This window comes from Trachypithecus francoisi, unplaced genomic scaffold (assembly GCF_009764315.1).
Source record: "Trachypithecus francoisi isolate TF-2019V2 unplaced genomic scaffold, Tfra_2.0 Lachesis_group21, whole genome shotgun sequence".
Taxonomy (NCBI): domain Eukaryota; kingdom Metazoa; phylum Chordata; class Mammalia; order Primates; family Cercopithecidae; genus Trachypithecus; species Trachypithecus francoisi.
The window spans coordinates 40,475,180-40,495,740 of record NW_022681467.1 but is presented as its reverse complement, the minus strand read 5'-3'; the positions used below and the strand labels follow the sequence as shown (position 1 = coordinate 40,495,740).

The 20,561-nt window shown below is 46.6% G+C and overlaps 1 protein-coding gene across 1 annotated transcript in view; it reads left to right on the top strand.

Annotated features, from left to right (window-relative positions):
• Positions 1-18,736: 18,736 nt before the first annotated feature.
• RIMS4 (regulating synaptic membrane exocytosis 4) overlaps positions 18,737-20,561 on the top strand; it is a 58,362-nt gene continuing 56,537 nt past the window's right edge. Inside the window, exon 1 of the mRNA XM_033186508.1 lies at positions 18,737-19,108. Within this exon, the coding sequence (XP_033042399.1) occupies positions 19,012-19,108 (97 nt within the window). The 5' untranslated portion in view covers positions 18,737-19,011. The remainder of the gene's footprint in view (positions 19,109-20,561) is intronic.

Sequence of the window (20,561 nt, the reverse complement as noted above, 5' to 3'; positions counted from 1 at the left end):
GTCTAGACAGGAGTGCAGTGGTGTGATCTCTGCTCACTGCATCCTTGACCTACCTGGGTTCAAGCGATCCTCCCACCTCAGCCTCCTATGTAGCTGGAACTATGGGCTCCCGCCACCATGCTCAGCTAATTTGTTGTATTTTTTATAGAGACAGGGTTTTGTCATGTTGCCCAGGCTGGTCTCAAGCTCCTGGACTCAAGGGATCGGCCTGCCTCAGCCTCCCAAAGTGCTGAGATTGCAAGCATGAGCCTTGGTGCCCGGCTCATTGTCTTTTCTCTAGCTTACTATAAGAATATAGTATGTGATACATATAACATACAAAATATGTGTTAATTGACTGTTTACATTCTCAGTAAGGTTTTTGGTTAGCAGCAGGTTATTGGTAGTTAATAGTTTAGGGGAGGTTAAGTTATCCTCAGGTTTTCGAGTGCACGGGGGTTGGCGCCCCTAACCCCCACAAAATACAAGAGTCAACTACATCACCTTCAAATACATATAGTGATAGCCTTGAGAATAAGTCAGGTTAATATGGTTTTCTCCATGTCATTTTATTTCTAAAATTCTTTTAGAGTCCCAGAGATGCTTTAGCACCTTCTATAGGTGCCCGTCTGGCTAGTGCCTTACTGATTCCGTTTGGTTTGTGTATGGTCTGGATTTCTGGGGTCATCTCTTGCTAAAGAGGTGATCCAGGAGGCAGTGTCATGAAGGGAAGGGTATTGAAAACTTGGCTGAGAGTCAGGCACTGTGGCTCACATCTGTAATTCCAGCACTTTGGGAGGCTTAAGCAGGAGGATCACTTGAACCCAGGAGTTCGAGACCAGCCACAGTAACATAATGAGACCTTCTTTCTAAAAAAAAAAAAAAAAAAAAAAAAATTAAGTAAATTCTTCAGGAGTGATGGCTCATGCCTGTAGTCCCAGCTACTCGGGAGGCTGAGGTGGGAGGGTCCTTTGAGTCATCCAGGAATTGAAGGCTGCAGTGAGCTATGATCACACCAGTGCACTCCAGCTTGGGCAACAGAGCAAGATCCTGACTTCTAAAAAATGATAATAATTTGCTTGGCATGGTGGTTCACGCCTATAACTCCAGCACTTTGGGTGGCTGAGGCAGGCAGATCACTTGAGGTCAGGAGTTCGAGACCAGCCTGGTTAACATGGTGAAACCCCCATCTCTACTAAAAAAACAGACAAACAAAAAACTAATAAAACATGGCTGTTTTGGAAGAAGATACTATTTCCTTCTATTAAATTGGAGATTATTTTTTAAAGGAGAAAAAAAAGAAGGTTAAGAAAATGAATTATCGGCCGGGCGCGGTGGCTCAAGCCTGTAATCCCAGCACTTTGGGAGGCCGAGGCGGGCGGATCACGAGGTCAGGAGATCGAGACCATCCTGACTAACACAGTGAAACCCCGTCTCTACTAAAAAATACAAAAAAACTAGCCGGGCGAGGTGGCGGGCGCCTGTAGTCCCAGCTACTCGGGAGGCTGAGGCAGGAGAATGGCGTGAACCCGGGAGGCGGAGCTTGCAGTGAGCTGAGATCCGGCCACTGCACTCCAGCCTGGGCGACAGAGCGAGACTCCGTCTCAAAAAAAAAAAAAAAAAAAAGAAAATGAATTATCTAGAATTAACCAAACATGTCAGAGAAAACCTACCAAAGGAGACAAAAGAAGACCTGGGTAAATGAAGAAATGTACTGTTTGTAGATGGTAAGAAATAGCAGTGTAATGGTGTCAATTCATGTAATTATTACCAAATATTTAGGGGAGAGGAATTAAATAAGCAAATAATGAAGTTTGCATGGAAGAATAAAGTTCCATGAATAGCTAAAAGAACTATTCTCAAAAATAAGAGCAGAGATAGAGGATCACCCTACCAGATGTGGACTAATGGGTCAAAAGAGAAGAATCCAGAAACAGAACCGTGTATGTGGATATTTGGTATGTGACAGAATTGACAACAGAAATCAGTGAGGAAAAGATGGATTCTTTTAATGGTGTTGGGGAAAATATCTGGTCGTATGGAAAAAATAAAAATAGATCCTATCTCACACCATGTAAAACAAACTTCAGCTAGTTTAAGAAGCTAAAACGTCTATAGGCAAATCTTTATGACACTGGGTTAGTGAAACATTTCTTAAGTAAGAGACAAAAACTCCAAACCATAAAGAAATTGGTGGTTTTCTGTTCTATAAATGACAACACAGACAAAGCTAACAAATGATTAACAGACTAGGAAAGGTATTTACAGTATATTTTCAACAACAATCAAAGGACTTAAAATCTAAATTACATAAGAAACTCAGCAGTAAATCAGCGAGAAAAAACCTGGCAACCCAATACAAAAAATAGGCAAACTCACTCTCTGAGAAACTCGATTAGTGAATAAACATATAAAGAGAAGCTCAACTTATTAGTAATTAAAGAAAGAAAAATTAAAATAACAATGACTTGCTGCTTTATACTCATCAGACTGGCAAAAAGAAAAAAATATAAAACCAGGTGTTGGTTAGCGTGTAGGGCAATGATAAGGTGTCTTGTAAATTAGTGTATCTACCCTAAAGAGTAATTTCAAAGCATTTAGTGAAACCAAATATATTTTAATCCATCATTTTTCAAATTGTAGGTCATGACCCATCACTATGCTGTAAAACCAATTTGTGAGTTGTAATTAACATTTTAAAAAGGAAGTTGAATGAAATAGAATAAAACACATCAGAATACATTTCTAGTAATAAAGATAAGGGTTATTTCATGAAACTTTTTAAAGGAGAGTGTATGTGTAGACTGTGTATGTGGAGACTGTGATGTAAAATGTGTTTATTATCATAGGTCACAATAAAAAAAGTTTGAAAAACAATGTTAACCCTACCAACCAGCACAGAAACCCTAGTAAAGATACAGGGACGAAGATGTTCATTACCTCATTGTTTTTTTTTTTTTTTTAGACGGAGTCTTGCTCTGTTGCCCAGGCTGGAGTGCAGTGGCTTGATCTCGGCTCACTGCAAGCTCCACCTCCTGGGTTCACGCCATTCTCTTGCCTCAGCCTCCCCAGTAGCTGGGACTACAGGCACCTGCCACCACGCCCAGCTAATTTTTTAATATTTTTAGTAGAGACGGGGTTTCACCATGTTAGCCAGGATGGTCTCGATCTCCTGACCTCGTGATTCACCCGTCTCGGCCTCCCAAAGTGCTGGGATTATAGGCGTGAGCCACCACGCCTCATTGTTTATAATAGCGAAAGGATAGCAACAAGTTACATTAGTCTGAAAACAAATTTTAAAAATGAAGATAAAATTTAACAGCAGTTAAAATGAATACAGTTAAATAATTTAACGCAAATCTCAAAAACAGTCTTGATCGAACTAGAAGAGGCAACAGAATAAAATATACATTATGATAGTATTTACATGGGGTTTTTAAAATGCCCTTCCAAAGCATTATTATATATTGTTTGTGAACACATGTATATGTAAAGAAAGGTTTTAAAGGTGGCTTGTCTAAGTTCATACATTTAATACATCAGAGTGGGTGGCTATTAATGGGGTGTAATATGGTTTTGATATTTGTCCCCTCCAAATTTCATGTTAAATTGTAGTCCTCAGTGTTGGAAGTGTGGTGTGTTAGGATCGTGGGAGCTGATCTCTCATGAATGATTTAGCACCATCTCCTTGCTGATGAGTGAGTTCATGCAAGATCTGGTTGTTTAAAAGCGTGTGTCACCTCACCCCTCTCTCTCCTGCTCCCACTCTTGTCATGTGATGTGCCTGCTCCCACTTTACCTTCTGCCATAGATTGTAAGCTTCTTGAGGGCCTCCCCAGAAGTTGAGCAGATACTGGGACCATCCTGGTACAGCCTGCAGAACTGTGAGCCAATTAAACCTCTTTTATTTATAAATTACTCAGTCTTAGATATTTCTCTGCTTTTTGTTTGTTTGTTTGTTTGTTTTGCTCTTTTTGTCCAGGTTGGAGTGCAATGGCACAATCTCAGCTCATTCTTGGGTTCAAGCAATTCTCCTGCCTCAGCCTCCCAAGTAGCTGGGATTACAGGCACACTCCACCATGCCCAGCTAATTTTTGTATTTTTAGTAGAGACAGGGTTTCACCATGTTAGTCAGGCTGGTCTCAAACTCCTGACCTCAGGTGATCCACCCACCTTGGCCTCCCAAAGTGCTGGGATTACAGGCATGAGTCACCATGCCTGGCGAGTATTTCTTTATAGCAACCCAAGAATAGCCTAACACAGAAAATTTGTACTGAGGAGTGGAGCATTGCTATAAAGATACCTGAAATGTGGACACATCTTTGGAACTTGATAATGTGCAGAAGGTGGAGGAATTTGGAGGGCTCAAAAGAAGACAGGAAGATGAGGGAATGCTTGGAACTCCTTAGAGACTGGTTAAATGATTGTGACCAAAATACTGATAGTGATATGGACAGTAAAGTCCAGGCTGACTAGGTCTCAGATGGAAATGAGGAACGTATTGGGGACTGGAGTAAAGGTCATCTTGGTTACACTCTAGCAAAAAACTTGGCTGTATTGTGTTCATGTCCTAGGGATCTGTGGAATATAAGAATGATGACTTAGGGTATCTGGTGGAAGAAATTTCTAAGCAGCAAAGCATTCAAGATATGGCCTGACTGCTTCTAACAACCTATGCTCAGATGTAGGAGCAAATAAATGACTTAAGTTGGAACTTATATTTAAAAGGGAAGCAGAGTGTAAAAGTTTGGAATATCTGCAGCCTAGCCAAGTGGTAGAAAAGAAAAGGCCATTTTCAGAGAAAGAATCCAAGCAGGCTGTGGAGCAACCACTTGCCAGAGAGATTTGCATGAATAAAAGGGAGCTAGGTCCTGCTAGTCAAAACAAAAGGGAAAAGGCCTTGAAGACATTTCAGAGCTTTGTGAGGCAGCCCCTCTTATGACAGGCCGAGAGGCCTAAGAGGAAATAATGGTTGTGCCCTGTGCCACACTGCACTATCCCAGGAGGTTGCTCCTTGCATCCTCACTGCTCTAGTTCTAGCCTCAGTTCAAGGGACCACAGGTATAGAACCAGCTGCTGCCTTGGAAAGCACAAGCCACCATAAGCTGTGGTGGTTTTCACATGATATTAAGCCTGTGGGTGCATGAAATGCAAGAGTGAGGGAGGCTTGGCAGCTTCCCCCTAGATTTCAGAGGATATGTGGAGAAGCCAGGGTGCCCAGGCAGAAGCAGCCTGCTGCAGAGTTGGAGCCCCCACAGAGAGTGTTTACCAGGGCACTGCTTAGAGGAGCTACGGGAAGGGGACCAACACCCACCAGACCCCAGAATGGTAGATTCACCACCAGCTTACACCCTATACCTGGAAAAGCCACAAGCACTCAAATCCTGTGAGAGCAGCCACATAGGCTGCAATCCACAAAGCCACAGGGGTGGCTTGCACCAGGATATACCTCTTGAACCAGGATGTGGGACATGGAGTCAAGGATTATGTTGGAGCTTTAAGATTTCATGCCTGCCCTGCTGGGTTTCAGACTTGCATGGGGTCTATTACCCCTTTCTTATGGCTGATTTCTCCCTTTGGGAAAGGGAAATGGAATTCTATCTTGGGAGTAAATAACTTGTTTTACTCATAGGTGGAAGGAGATGAGTCTCGGATAAGACTTAGGACTTCGGACTTGATGTTGAAATGAATTAAGACTTTATGGAATGGTTGTGAAGAGATGATTGTATTTTGCAATGTGAGAAGGACATGAGATTTGGGGGACCAGGAGCAGAATGATATGGTTTGGATATTGTCCCCTCAAAATCCCAGTGTTAGAGGTGGGGCCTTATTGGAGGTGTTTGGATCCTGGAGGCAGATCCCTCATGAATGACTTAATTCCATCCCTTTGATGATGAATGAGCTCACATGAGATCTGGTTGTTTAAAAGTTTGTGGCAGCCGGGTACAGTGGCCCATGCTTGTAATTTCAGCGCTTTGGGCGGTTGAGATAGGAGAATCACTTGAGCCCAGGAGTTCTGACCAGCCTGGGCAACATAGTGAGACCCCATCTCTACAAAAAATAAAAGCAAAATTAGCTGGGCACAGTGGCATGCATCTGTAGTCCCAGCTACTTAGGATGCTGAGGTGGGAGGATTGCTTGAATCTAGGAAGATGAGACTGCAGTGGGCTGATATTGTACCTCTGCTCTCTAGCCTGGGCAACAGAGTGAGACCCTATCTCAACAAAACAAAACAAAAAATGTGTGGTACCTTTTCCCCTGTCTTGCACATGCTAGTGCCATGTGACCATGCACACGCCTGCTTCACCTTCTGCCATGATTGTAAGCTTCCTGAGGCCTCACCAGAAGCCAGGCAGACGTTGGTGCTATGTTTGTGCAGCTTGCAGAACTGTGAGCCAATTAAACATCTTTTCTTTATAAATTATCCAGCCTCCAGTATTCCTTTATAGCAACTTAAGAATGGCCTAATGTAGTGAGAAATGGAACGTGTAAAATTATGGTATCGCTGGGCCAGGTGCAGTGACTCATGTCTGTAATCCCAGCACTTTGGGAGGCCAAGGCGGGAGGGGGCGTGATCATCTGAGGTTGGTAGTTCGAGACCAGCCTAACCAACATAGAGAAACTCCATCTCTGTTAAAAATACAAAATTAGTCAGGCATTGTAGCACATGCCTGTAATCGCAGCTACTCAGGAGGCTGAGGCAGGAGAATCACTTGAACCTGGGAGGTGGAGTTTGAAATGAGATCGCGCTATTGCACTCCAGCCTGGGCAACAAGAGCAAAACTCCATTTCCAAAAAAAGAAAGAAAAAGAGAAAGAAAGAAAGAAACAGAGAGAGAGAGAGAGAAAGGAAAGAAGGAAGAGGAAAGGAAGGAAGGAAGGAGGGAGGGAGGGAGGAAAGGAGGAGGGAGGGAGGGAGGGAGGGAAGGAAGGAAGGAAGGAAGGAAGGAAGGAAAGAAAGAAAGAAAGAAAGAAAGAAAGAAAGAAAGAAAGAAAGAAAGAAAGAAAGAAAGAAAAGTATGGTATTGCTGATGGCAGACCATGAAAAACAGAATCACAAAGAAAATTGCTAGTTTTAGAGAATGAGGATGGGAAATAATGTCATATGCTCCTGGAGAGTGAATGTCATATGCTCCTGCAGTGAAGATTGGTACAATGTCGTTAGAGGAAATTTGCCAAAACTTATTAAAAGCCTTCAAACCATGCAACATTTTGACCCAGCAGTTGTCCTGCTAGTGAAGTCATGAATATGTTTAGTAATCTAATTGCAAAAGTATTTCTTTAAACTTAACATGACAGCAAAAAACTGGTAACAATTTAAATGTCCAACATTAGAAATTAGCTAAATTATGTCACCTGTTGTTCAGAAACTTAAAATGATGAGATGGTAGTATATTTATTGCTGTGAGAAGATGTTTATGATAGAAAGCTAAGTGGAAAAATAAACAAAACACAGGCCATAAAAGCACTTACAGTATAATCCCATTAGAAATATTCGTATATCATGTATGGTCCAAAAACACATCAGGTTTAAAAGTGGTTATTTCTGGGTGGTATGATTAAGGTGATTTCAATTTTTCAATTTCACTCGACCTCCCAAAGTGCTAGATTACAGGCGTGAGCCACCACACCCACATAGATTCCATATGAATTCAGTAGCAAGGATAAGGTTTTATGCTTATTGATTCCTAGGTCAGAGCACATGGCCCTCCCAGGGCAGAAGAGGTGTTGGGTACAGGTTGGGGATGAGTGGGAAAGGTCCTTAAACTAGGGTTATTTCTGAGGGACCAGGTCCAAGTAAGACTCTGGATGATGATAATGGCTGCCATTTATTGAGTTGTTACTATGTGCTATGTACAATGTTAATGCTTTATATACTTTATCTCCCAACTACTCTATGAAGTATATTATTTTCTCCGTTTTATAGATGACCACATTAAAGCTCAGAGAGGTGAAGTGGTTTGCCCATTGGTACACAGCTAGTGACTTTCAGAGGTCAGATTCGAACCCATGGCTATCTAACTTAAGTTAAATGGGTCAGAGCTGGGAGGGCTTTCAGCAATCCTCCTATCCCATCCCCCTTCTGACATGTGGGGAAGCTAAGGCCCAGAGGGAGAGAGTGGCTTCCCCAAGATCACAATACAAACCTGTGGCAGAGCAGATTTTAATCTTGCACTAGGTTTCTAGACTCTAGCCATCTCCTTCTTCCGGGCTGGGTGGCATCAAAGGACAGGTTTAGATGTCAGGGTTGCTTGGTTGGGGGAGGAGGTGTGCAGTAGAAAAAGGCTGTGGTTCCTGGAAAGACGAATCCACCTTTTCCACCCAGCCGGAGCCTCCCTTGGCTCAGGAGAGAAAGTGACCAGCTTGGGAAATGGCAGGTGGTTATTTTGGGCAGCCTAGCCTACTTTCCCATTCCCAGGAGACTGGCGGCAAAGCATACTCCCACCCTCAGGGTGGTCCCAAGGAGGATTCGGAGCCTAATCCATGTTACTGAAGTCACAGATAACAGGAAGCTTGTAGGTAACCCTGGTCCAAGTAACACATTTATGCTGTAATTATTTACTAACTATGGATACTAACCCCTTTTTTAGGTGAAAAATGTACTTAAAATTATCTTATTCCAAACAATACATGCTCACGGTAAAAAAAAAAAAAAAAAAAATTCATATCCTAGGGAAGGGCATAAAGCAAAAGACACGGACTACCATCCAGAAGTTTTCAGTCTTGTGTACCTAAGGGAATCACCATTAATAGCTTCCTGTGTATGGCTCCTGAAATCTGTGTGCCCATTCAAAGATTTATATTTAAATGCCTACATACATATGTATTTTGGACACAGATGGGAGTGCACTATACATACTGTTCAGACATTGCTTTCTTATTTCATTATATATCTAGGCTATCAGTGCCAAACCCATCCACCTCGTTCATTTTAATGACTATAGAATTCCCCTCTATGGATGTATCATAGTTTATTTTATGGGTACCTGGCTTATTTTCAATCTCTTGCGATTATAAACAACGCTACAAAACATTCTTTATACATTATCTTCCTGCATATGTGCAAGTATATATGTAGAATGTAGAATAAATTCCTAGAAGTGGAATTGCTCTGTTCAAATGGTGAATTGCTAAGTTAAATGGTTTGTGAATTTAAATATTTTGATAGATACTAACAAATTAATCTCCAAAGTTTTCATCAATTAATATATACTCCCACTAACAATGTGTGACTGTGTCTATTTCTTCACTCCTTTCCCCATACAGTTTATTTTCAAGCAACTTCTTTGTTAGACTGATGGGTAAGTAATGATGGCTTGCATTTGTGTTTTTTGTTGTTGTTGTTGTTTTTGTTGTTTTTTGAGACGGAGTTTCGCTCTGTTGCCCAGGCTGGAGTGCAGTGGCTTGCATTTGTTTTGATTGACATTCTGTTAATAGTGAGAAATGCTGAATAACTTTTTCCTGTTTATATGTCATTTGTATTTTTTTTTTTCCTGTGAATTGTCTGTTAAGAGCCTTTCTCCATTTCCCACAGGAGTGATGGCCTTTTTTGTACTGTTTTGCAAGTGCTCTTTATATATGAAGGGAATCCAACTTTTTTTTTTGGCCTTTAAAAGAACTTACTGGGCTGGTCACAGTGGCTCACGCCTGTAATCCCAGCACTTTGGGAGGCCAAGGCTGGCGGATCACAAGGTCAAGAGATAGAGACCATCCTGGTCAACATGGCAAAACCCCGTCTCTACTAAAAATACAAATATTAGCTGGGTGTGGTGGCGTGCAACTGTAGTCCCAGCTACTCGAGAGGCTGAGGCAACAGAATCGCTTGAACCAGGGAGGCGGTGGTTGCAGTGTGCCGACATCGTGCCACTGCACTCCAGCCTGGCCAACAGAACAAGACTCCATCTGAAACAACAACAACAACAACAACAAAAAACCAACTAAACAAAAAATCTTACTGTAGTTTTAGAATGTTTTGGGATTTGATAGGGCTCATGATCACTCATTATCCTTCCCCACTTTCTTCAACTGCACATTTTCCCAGCATTTTTCCATGTGAGCTGTATAATTAGCTTGCCTAGTTCCAAAGGTCCTTTCCCAAACTTTTCCATTATTTCTAAAACTTTTTTATATCCATGATCTCCTCTAGCCTTGAAACCACTGAATGAGGTCTATGAATTTATTTTCCAAATGAGGAAACTGAGACTCAAATTGGATGTGTCTTGGCATTGCATAATGTCACACGGGGGTTCCTGATGACCAGAATCCACCCCTACCTTGAGGCCCCTGCCTCTTCCTCCATTTTGTGAGCATGCGTGTATGAGCATTTGAGGATGAATGTTTAAGAGTGTGTGAATGTGCAATAGCAAAGACTTGGAATCAACCCAAATGTCCATCTGTGACAGACTGGATTAAGAAAATGTGGCACATATACACCATGGAATACTATGCAGCCATAAAAAAGGATGAGTTTGCGTCCTTTGTAGGGACATGGATGCAGCTGGAAACCATCATTCTTAGCAAACTATCACAAGAAGAGAAAACCAAACACCGCATGTTCTCACTCATAGGTGGGAACTGAACAATGAGATCACTTGGACTCGGGAAGGGGAACATCACACACTGGGGCGTATCAGGGGGAGGGGGGAGGAGGGAGGGATTGCATTGGGGAGTTATACATGATATAAACGTTATGCACATGTACCCTAGAACTTAAAGTATAATTAAAAAAAAAAAAAAAAAAAAAAAAAGAGTGTGTGAATGTGTGTGTGAGTGTGTGAGTACACGTGCGTGTTGGATGAAGGTGGCCTGAGGAGAGTGGCAGTCCTTGCTACAGGGCTCGTACAGCTTTGTAAACTGAGGCAGCCCAAATGAGGTCTGCAAGAAAGCCCTACTTCATTCTGATATCTTCCTGTCTCCAACCATCTCCCTCCCTCTCTCCTGTTTCTGCCTCTGCCTCTTCCATTCTCTGTCTCTTTGTGTCTCTGTTACAGTGTCCCATGTCTCTTTCTTAGTTTCTGTCTCTTTCTACCCTTTCTCTCCTTCTTTCTCTGTCTCTGTCTCTTGTTCACAGTAGTGACTTATTGGGACAGAAATCACACTCCCCATCTTATTCTCTTTTTTCTTTTAAAAATAAGGCCAGGCCCACCAAATAGTAAGTGAGAGACAAATGGTGGAGAAGTGAAGAAGTTCTGTCCCATGGTTTCCCGCTAAGTGCATCCCCAGAGGGAGATCAGGGACCAGAAATGACAGGAAGGCCTGTCAGTGCCAGGGGGTCTGGCTTTGGCCTGAAGTACCACGGGGTCTGGCTTTGTCCCAGCTCTGCCTGACCCTCTTGATGACCCAGGACAGGCCTCTGCCATTTTAAGGCTTTGGAATGTCCCCTGACCTGCTACATAACTGCACAGCTCCTTGTAGGTTCAGAAGTGTAGATGCCCCCAGAATCTCTGCAAGAAGGTGGGGCAAGGGTGCTCTACTCACTCTATGGGTTCAGACAGGGCATAGGCTTTGTCCGAGGTCACACAAGAAGGTGATGGCAGAGGCATTTAATGGCCTCTGCTATGGATAAGACCTCACTAGCTTCTAGCTCAGGGGTGGCCCTTAGCAAAGTGCTGATGAGAATTTGCTGAATCATAGTGACCACAGTGATGTGACAACAATCGTTAATATAGTGAGCACCTACTATGTGTTAGGCAACACGTTAAGTATTTTATATGTGCTATCCCACTTAAATTTCTACCCGATATCCCCAGCCCTATCAGGTAGCTACTTTATCATCTCCATTTAATAGATGAGAAACCTCAGGCCTAAGAGAAATAACTACATAACTACTAAATGCCAGTGAAATCAGGAAAGAGGGAGGGAGAAAGAGAGGGAGGGAGAGATGGATGGATGGATGGATGGATGGATGGATAGATGAAAGAATAAATTAATGGTTATGTAAGTAGTTAGGGGATTTGGAGTTTATAACAGATTTTAATATCTCTATCCCTATTAGCTCTAAGGTATGTGTTAGCCACTTAAAGACTGAGATTAATCGAAGAAAACATGAGTCCCCTCTCAAGCTACCAGTCAACATGGACAGGTTCACAAAACAACATTCACACACAGTCAGGGATGCATTCACACTGACCAGGATACAAGGAGACACACACAAGCACAGGCATTACAGAAACCTTACACAGACACTCGAATACGGCTAACTCAACTCAGTTACACATAGACACGAATACACTTAGAGATAAGGCAAACACAGGGAAGGACACAGCATCTACGGAAGACACAAACACAACACAGAACCACATGGAAACGAGAACACACGGCTCATGTGCACACAGAGACAGGCACTCTTTCTCTGTCTTTGTGTGTGTGTGTTTGTGTCTTTCACACACATACATACCCACCTATCAGTACAGGCAAAGACCAGAATACATGTCACACTCACAACTAGACTGAACACATTTAACACAAGGACATGCGCCTTGCAAGGACATATTCAGACACAAGGTTGTTGCCTCAAAGACAATGACACAGATGTGCTGATAAGATAAATTCTTATCAGAGATATGCACATTAGCAGGGAAGTTTTACACACACACATACACACACACCACACACACAGCAGGTAGAACACAGACAAGATCAGTCTTTCTCTCTCGGACAAAACTGCAACTAGGACCCCTTAGAGGTTTAACTAACTACATTTCAGCCACTTTTAACTTCTCTAGATGAAAGCCACTCAGCTGGGTCTTGCAAAATATGTAAAATTTAAGGAGCACGCCTCTGAAGGCTTCAGCTTAGGGAAAGGTGCCTGAAGACGACGCCTCCATCTGTATGTGCTGTTTCTCTTAATGCTCAGAGCTTGGCAGTGTCTTTGTTCCTCCTTTTCCTTCTCAACCCTCACCCCATCCAGTCTGTCACCAAGTCCTGCTCAAGTGATCTCTGGAACTTTCAGGCCCAGCCCTCTCCTTAGCCAAGGCCTTGTTACTTCGCATCCATGTCTCAGCCTCCCACAGCCATGGCCTCCTATCTGGCTTTAGGATCCTTGGACACTCAGCCTCCTCCACTTCACCTTTCCACTGGTACATCCTTTCCCATCTTCCTCTGCTAGGAGGCAAAAAAAAAAAAAAAAGAAAAGAAAAGAAAAGAAAAACAAGCAATGGCTTTTTGGTTTAAATCAGGACTTACCTGAAGAGAAGGGGTGAGGCACTCCTGAATTCACTCAAATCCATCCCTCCCAGAGCAGCCCCAGAGTTATTTTATTTTATTTTTTTGGAGACAGAGTCTTGCTCTGTCCCTCAGGCCGGAGTGCAGTGGCGCAATCTCGGTTCATTGCAACTTCCGCCTCCCGGGTTCAAGTGCTTCTCCTGCCTCAGCTCCCCTGAGAGCTGGGATTACAGGCACCTGCCACGATGTCTAACTAATTTTCATAATTTTAGTAGAGACAGGGGTTTTCCACGTTGACCAAGCTGGTCTCAAACTCCTGACCTCAGGTGACCCGCCCGCCTCAGCCTCCCAAAGTGTTGGGATTACAGGCGTGAGCCACTGCACCTGGCCCCAGAGTTATTTTAAAATGCAAATGTGAGGGCAGTGATTTGGTTTACTTACTGATATAAATAAGCAAAATGTGTTCTAAGAACAAGTTTGACCAAGAACAGGACCAAGAACAGTCCAGGCGCATAGGAAGTGCCATTTTCAACATCACATCCTCAGGGAAGCCTTCTTCCATCTCCTCATGCTGGGTTAGATTCTCCACCTACTTGAAGCTGCACACTTACGTACACACATGCACAGCAACGTATATACGTACTGGGCTGGACACAGGGGCAACACCTGTCATCCTACCCACTGTGGGAGGCCAAGGCGGGAGGATTGCTTGAGGCTAGGAGTTTCAGACCAGCCTGGGCAACATAGCAAGACCTCATCTCACCCTATCTCACTCAAACACGCACACACGCACATACACACATACACACACACACAGTATATAGATATATATCTTTTATGGCACTTACCACAATTGCAATTAAAATTATTATTATGCAACTATTAGATAAGGTAGTAATTAAATAATTTTAATAATGATTGGCATAATTTTTTGTCTAATATTACCAAGCTATAAATTCCGTGAAGGCAGACACCAGATCTGCTTTTTTCATCCCTGTATTTGTAGAGCTGGGTACAATAGCAAGCACTTGGAATTTACATTCAACACATTCATCTATCAAGTAACTATTACATGTGGCGCACTCTGTATACATCCAACCTTCACCACGATTGTGCAAAGAGGTGTTAATTATTCTCTCTCCATTTTTTTTTTTTTTTTTTTTTTGGAGACAGTCTTGTTCTGTTACCCAGGCTAAAGTGCAGTGGCGTGCTCTCTGCTCACTGCAACTTCTACCTCCCAGGTTCAAGCAATTCTCGTGCTTCAGCTTCCAGATAGCTGGGGTTACAGGCGTGTGCCACCATGCCCGGGTAATTTTTTTAATTTTTAGTAGAGACAGGGTTTTGCCATGTTGGCCAGGCTGGTCTCAAATTCCTGACCTCAAGTAATCCTCCTGCCTCAGCCTCCTAAAGTATTGGGATTACAGGCATGAGCCACCACGCCCGGCCTACTACTCTCATTTTTTGATGAGAACCTTGAGGGAACACACCCAGGATCACATAAATAAAATAAGGACAGGCGTTTAAACCCAAGTTAGGCAATGCTTCTTCCATTCCACTCCATTGAGCTGCCTGGTTCTTGGCATCCTCCATCTCACTGGGCTGTGAATTCCAACCTGGAAGTTCATCTCTGGTTTCCCATCCCTTCCTTCTCTGGATCCACATCCACCACTTCCCTCATTCATATTCTTAAGCATCCCTCTCCACCCCCCAAACTTGTTCTTAGAATGCATTATTCATACCCAGGTGTAAGTGGCTGACCACTTCAATTTCCCATGGGGAAACATTATGTATTTACAAAGGGTAAACGATTTAAGCTTACAGGCCCCAAGCCTATGGATGGAATTTTAGGCATGAGCTAACCAAGAAAGGAGAAATCACACCAAGAAGTCCAGGCACATAGGAGGTGCTATTTTCAGCTTCAACATCACATCCTCAGGGAAGCCTTCTTCGATATCCTTATGCTGGGTTAGATTTCCCACCCACCTTTTTTTTGTTTTGTTTTGTTTTTTGAGATGGAGTTTTTGCTCTGTTGCCCAGGCTGGAGTGCAGTGGTGAGGTCTCGGCTCACTGCAACCTCTGCCTCCTGGGTTCAAGCAATTCTGCTGCCTCAGCCTCCCAAGTAGCTGGGATTACAGGTGCCCGCCACCATGCCTGGCTAATTTTTGTATTTTTAGTAGAGATGAGGTTTCAGCATGTTGGCCAGGCTGGTCTCGAACTCCTGACCTCAGGTGATCCACCCGTGCTGGCCTCCCAAAGTGCTAGGATTACTGGCATGAGCCACTGCACCCGGCCCCCACCCACCATTTTTGACCAGAGGCCTACTCACTGTGACCTTGAGTAAGTCCCCCCTTCGTAAGCCTCAGTTCTTTATCTGTAAGATGGGGAGAGGATGCAAAGGATACTTATGTCCTTCCTAAGGCTGGTGTTCAATCAACAACAATTTACTGAACACGAACTTTTTGCCAGGCATCCTTCTGGGCTCTGGGGAAGGGGAAAAAGAGACAATAAACAAATAAACAAGAATAAAAATGTGTGTGTTGTGTATGTGTGCATATATATATGCAAATACATATACATATACACGCATATACACATCTATGCGTGTTTGCATATATATACACGCATACAGACATGTACAAAAATATTCATGTCCGTATATATACAGGTACCCCTCCCACATATATATGAAACGTGTCAGATGGTGATGAGGGCTACAGAGAAAAATAAAGCAGTGTAAAGAGGATCTGGCATTTCAGGGAGGGGTTTTTGCTACTTCATAAAGAGTGGTGAGGGAAGACTTCAGAGAGAAAGTGACATTTGAGCCGAGATCTGTGAGTGAGCTACACAGCCCTTTGCAAGGGAGAGGGCTTCAGGCAGAGGGAACAGCAGTACAGGGGTTCTGAAGCCGAGTGAGCCACCGGGGTTTCCTGGGTATGAGACAACAGGGTGTCCTGGGTATGAGGACAGAGGGGTGGCAGAGCCAAAGAAGTTAGGACCTTGTAGAACACGGACTTTGACTGTGAGATGGGAGGGTTTGGGGCAGAAAAGTGGTCAGTTCCTGGTTACATTTTGTGTATAGAAATGAAAGGCGTTGCTGATGGATTGAATGTGGTGTGTGTGACAGAGGAGTCCAGTATCCAAGATTTCTGGAAAAATGGAGCTACCATTGGCCAAGATGGGGATGATAATTTTTTTTTTTTTTTTTTGAGGCGGAGTCTCGCTCTGTCGCCCGGACTGGAGTGTAGTGGCCGGATCTCAGCTCACTGCAAGCTCCGCCTCCTGGGTTTACGCCATTCTCCTGCCTCAGCCTCCTGAGTAGCTGGGACTACAGGCGCCCGCCACCTCACCTGGCTAGTTTTTGTATTTTTAGTAGAGACGGAGTTTCACCGTGTTAGCCAGGATGGTCTCGATCTCCTGACCTCGTGATCCGCCCGTCTCGGCCTCCCAAAGTGCTGGGATTACAGGCCTGAGCCACCGTGCCCGGCCGATGGGGATGATTATACCAGCACTCTTAACCATGACACCAGGATGCCTCAAAGTCTAGATCTGGTCCCTGGGAAGGGGCTAGGGCTCAGGAGCACCTGCCGAAGGCCAGCACTGTGCTAGGTGTTTTGCACACTGTGATGGGCAGATGTGTCAGAATAACTCCAGTGATCCTTGCCCTTATATAATACCTTGTATGATCCCGCCCTTGTGTGAGTGTGGGTGGAAACTGTGACCATGATCAGAAATCGCTACCGTGATTATATTACATTATATGTCAAAGGGACAGCATGCGAGTGGACCTGATGTAATCACACGAGATCTTTAAAGGCAGAATCTCTCAGGCCAGTACGCAGAAGTCAAGGTCGAAAGATTTTACTGAAGGATGAGAATGGCTTGACATCCTGAGGCTGGCCTTGAAGGTGGAGGGGTCCATGTGTAAGGACCAGAAAGCGGCTTCTAGGAGCTGAGATCAACTCCTGACTGACAGCCAGCAAAGAAACAGGAACCTCAGTCCTGCAACCACAAGGAACTGAATCCTGCAAACAACCTGAATGATCTTGGAAGCGAATTCTTCTGCAGAGCCTGCAGAGAAGAGCCCAGTCTGGCCAATACCTTGTGAGGCCCTAAGCAGAGAACCCAGCTCAGGCTGCCCAGACGTCTGATCTATAGGATTGTAAACCACTAGATTGGTGTTTTTAAGCTGCTTCATTTGTTATGCAGCAATAGAAAACAAACACCTGTGTTATCTTACAGGCAGTTCACAGCCATCCAAAATGGAAGATTCCTGTCCCCACTGTACAGATGAGGAACAGGACCCATGGGGTAAAGAGTTTTGCCATAGGCCACCCAGAAAGACGGCACCACAGCTGAGATTCAAACTCCAGGCTGTCTCTTTCTGAGGCTAAAACTGTTTCCATGTCACCAGATGGCTTCATAAAGAGGTGTGTGAGCAACTGGGAAGGTTGTTTGACATCTGGGGCCTGATTAGGTGGGCAGGTACCCTCACGTCCCAGGTCACATGCAGGGAATGGAGCATGGCTTTCCGATTCTGCTCCTCTCTGTCCTGGGGCTGCGAGCATCTGAGCCTGTGTGTGTCTGAGGACTGCGGATCGCCAAGGGTGATAATGGGAGTCTGTGAGTGTGGGCCTGCCAAGTGTGTCTCAGTGTGCCTGAGTCTGAGGGTGTCAGTCCGTTCATCAGGATGCACCTACACTGGGAGGGATGGAGTCTGTGTGGCTGTGTCTTGGAGTGTGTATGCTACTCTAGTGTGTCTAAGGGTGAAGGGGTGTGCGTCTGGCCGTGTCAGTCTGAGTGTTTGACAGTGCTGAGATGGTCACCGGGGTAGGCGACACAGAGTATGTGCTGGATCTGGACTTGTGTGTTCATCTGAGTGTATGAGTGTGTGTATGAATTCTGGGGTGTCTGTGGGTAAGTGTGAATGCATGAGGCTGTGTATGCCTGCCTGAACTTTCGTGGGGTTTTGTGGCATCTGAGAGTCTCCCCGTGTGGGAGGCCGGGCACTAGGGGTGGCCTGCCTACCTCCCTGAGTGTGTTTGCAGGTCTCTGCGTGAGTCTGCGTGTGTCCGTGGACGTCTCTGTCCCCACATCTGTGAGGGGGTGGGTCTGTGGGTGTATCTGTCCGGGTGTCTGCGGGGCATGTTGCAGAGTGAATGTGTAGGTGTGGGTGCCTGTTTGAGCTTCTCTGTGGGTGCAGGTGTGAAGCCGAGGGTCTCTGTGTGGGAGGCCGAATGCGGACCCGTCTGGGCGGGACCCTCTGAGCGCATCCCCTCCGAGCGCGCCCGTGTTTCTGGGAGAGGCCTGTCTGGGTGGGGGACTGGACGCCGGCCTCTCCGCAAGTCGGCCGGCTGAGGGTGGGGGCCGCGGCGGGGTCGGGGATAGCCCTCGGACCAGGGCCCAGACAACCTTGCCCCGCGCCTGCCTCCCAGCGCGCAACTATCGGCCCCGGGGCGGCTAGCAGGGGCCGCAGCAGGCTGCCTCTGGGCTCCCACGCCCCGCAGCGGCGCCCCCTCCCCGGCGGCACGGATTGGCTGCGGCGCCGCTCCAAGCCCGCCCCGCGCGGCCGGCGGGGGGCGCCGCGGGCCAGAGCGCGCTGCGCCGCCACCGCCACTGCTGCCGCCGCCGCCGCCGCCACAGCCGCCGCCGCCGGGAGCACAGTGCGCCTCGGGCTCTGCGCGCCGCCAGCTCCTGGCCCGCCCGCCGGCCCCGCCGCTCCCGCCAGCCTCGCAGCGGAGCCCCGGACCGGCCCCGGGCCGCCGCCACCACGCCGCGCGCCGTACTCCGCGTCAAGAATGGGGCGGCCAAGCTGCCCAAGCCGCCCGCCGCCGCCGCCGCCGCGGCCGAGGCGCCCGGCGCTGGTGCGGGCATGGAGCGCTCGCAGAGCCGCCTCAGTCTGTCCGCCTCCTTCGAGGCTCTCGCCATCTACTTCCCGTGCATGAACTCCTTCGACGATGAGGACGCAGGTAAGCGCGCGGCCGGTCCCCAGACCCCCGGGGTGTCCCGGGATCCTGGTCCGGAGGCCCCCTCTCCGACCCTTGCGCCCTCCTTCCCACCCCCAACGCCCTGGGAAGGCGCCCCCAGGGTCTCCTTCCGCACCCACGGGACCTCAGGGTCTCCAGGATGCGCTGTCTTCTGGCCTTGTCCCCCAGGGACCCCGAGATCGTCTGCATTCACCTTTCCCGCAGGTGGGCCCTTTGGGTCGCCAGGACCCAGCTCTCCCTCCTCACCTGCGCCTATTGGAGGCCCCTTGCCTCGTCCCTGGATCCGACCTGCCACCCTCCCCGAGTCTCCTGAATGTGCCCACTCTTCAAGCCGGGGCCTTTGGTCGTCCCACCCTGGGGTTCCGACGGGCCCCTCGCCATTGGAGGTGGCGCGCAGACCTTACCTCTCCATCTTTGTCTTGGCCGCATCCAGAGGATCCCTGCCCAAGACCCCTGCCCGGCGCCCGAGGCCTTGAGCGCCCCCAATTGTCTCTCCTCTCCTTTCCTCAGGGGCTGGGGCTCCAGACTCCTGCTTCTTATACGCCTGGGGCAGACGGAGGGGAACCGGAGGGGAACCGGCCAGGTGACGGCCTTTCCTCCCCTCACTTCCCAGAGAGAGGTGTAGGGCGGCGCCAACTCTACACTTGTCCGCGCGCTGGTGTGTGCCCCTGACCTCAGGTGCTCTCGTCCCTGGAGTCGCCTTTCTTGGTGGGCTGAAGCCGGCCACCATCCAGCGGCTTGAACCTCCTCCTCCCAGGCCTGCGCACAACCTCAGCCAGAGGGAGGGGTGGGGAGCTGTAGGGAAACCTACTCTTTAGGGCCCTGGGACCCGGCAGAAGGAACATGAGAGCTCCGGATTTGGTTCTGGGGTGAGGAAGGGAATCCACCAACAGGTGGGGTAGCTAGAGGGCTTGGGTGACAGTTCCCCAAAGAATGCCAGATTGGGAATCGGAATCAGGTTCCAGTCTTCATTCTCTACTTATTAGCTGTGACCTTGGGCAAGTCATGCCACCCCTGAGCCTGAATTTCCTCGTCTCTGAAATGGGGATCATCGTATCGATGCAAGGCTCTGTATGGTGTGAGGGTGGAGTTCAGTGTTTTGTGAGCTGAAAATCCAAGAGTATTTGAATTCAATGGGGGCACAAAACAGAGGAGCGTATGTGCTGGAGGAGCAAAATGGTTTCATGGGCACTTTCAAGTCTCTGAGGAAACCATGGACTGTCTCTCCCGAAGTGCATGTATGCACCATCCACAAAAGGTAGCCTACGGTTTTAGGAAGTTCCTGGGCCCAGGTTTAGACTTAGTCTTTGGGGACCCTTGTCTGATCAACCTGGCAACCAAGGTTCTATCATGGGATGAAGTGGTGGTCATGTCTTCCTGCTTGTTCTTCAGAAGAATTTGTTGACTGGTGAATGATGGGTGAGGCAGATCCCCA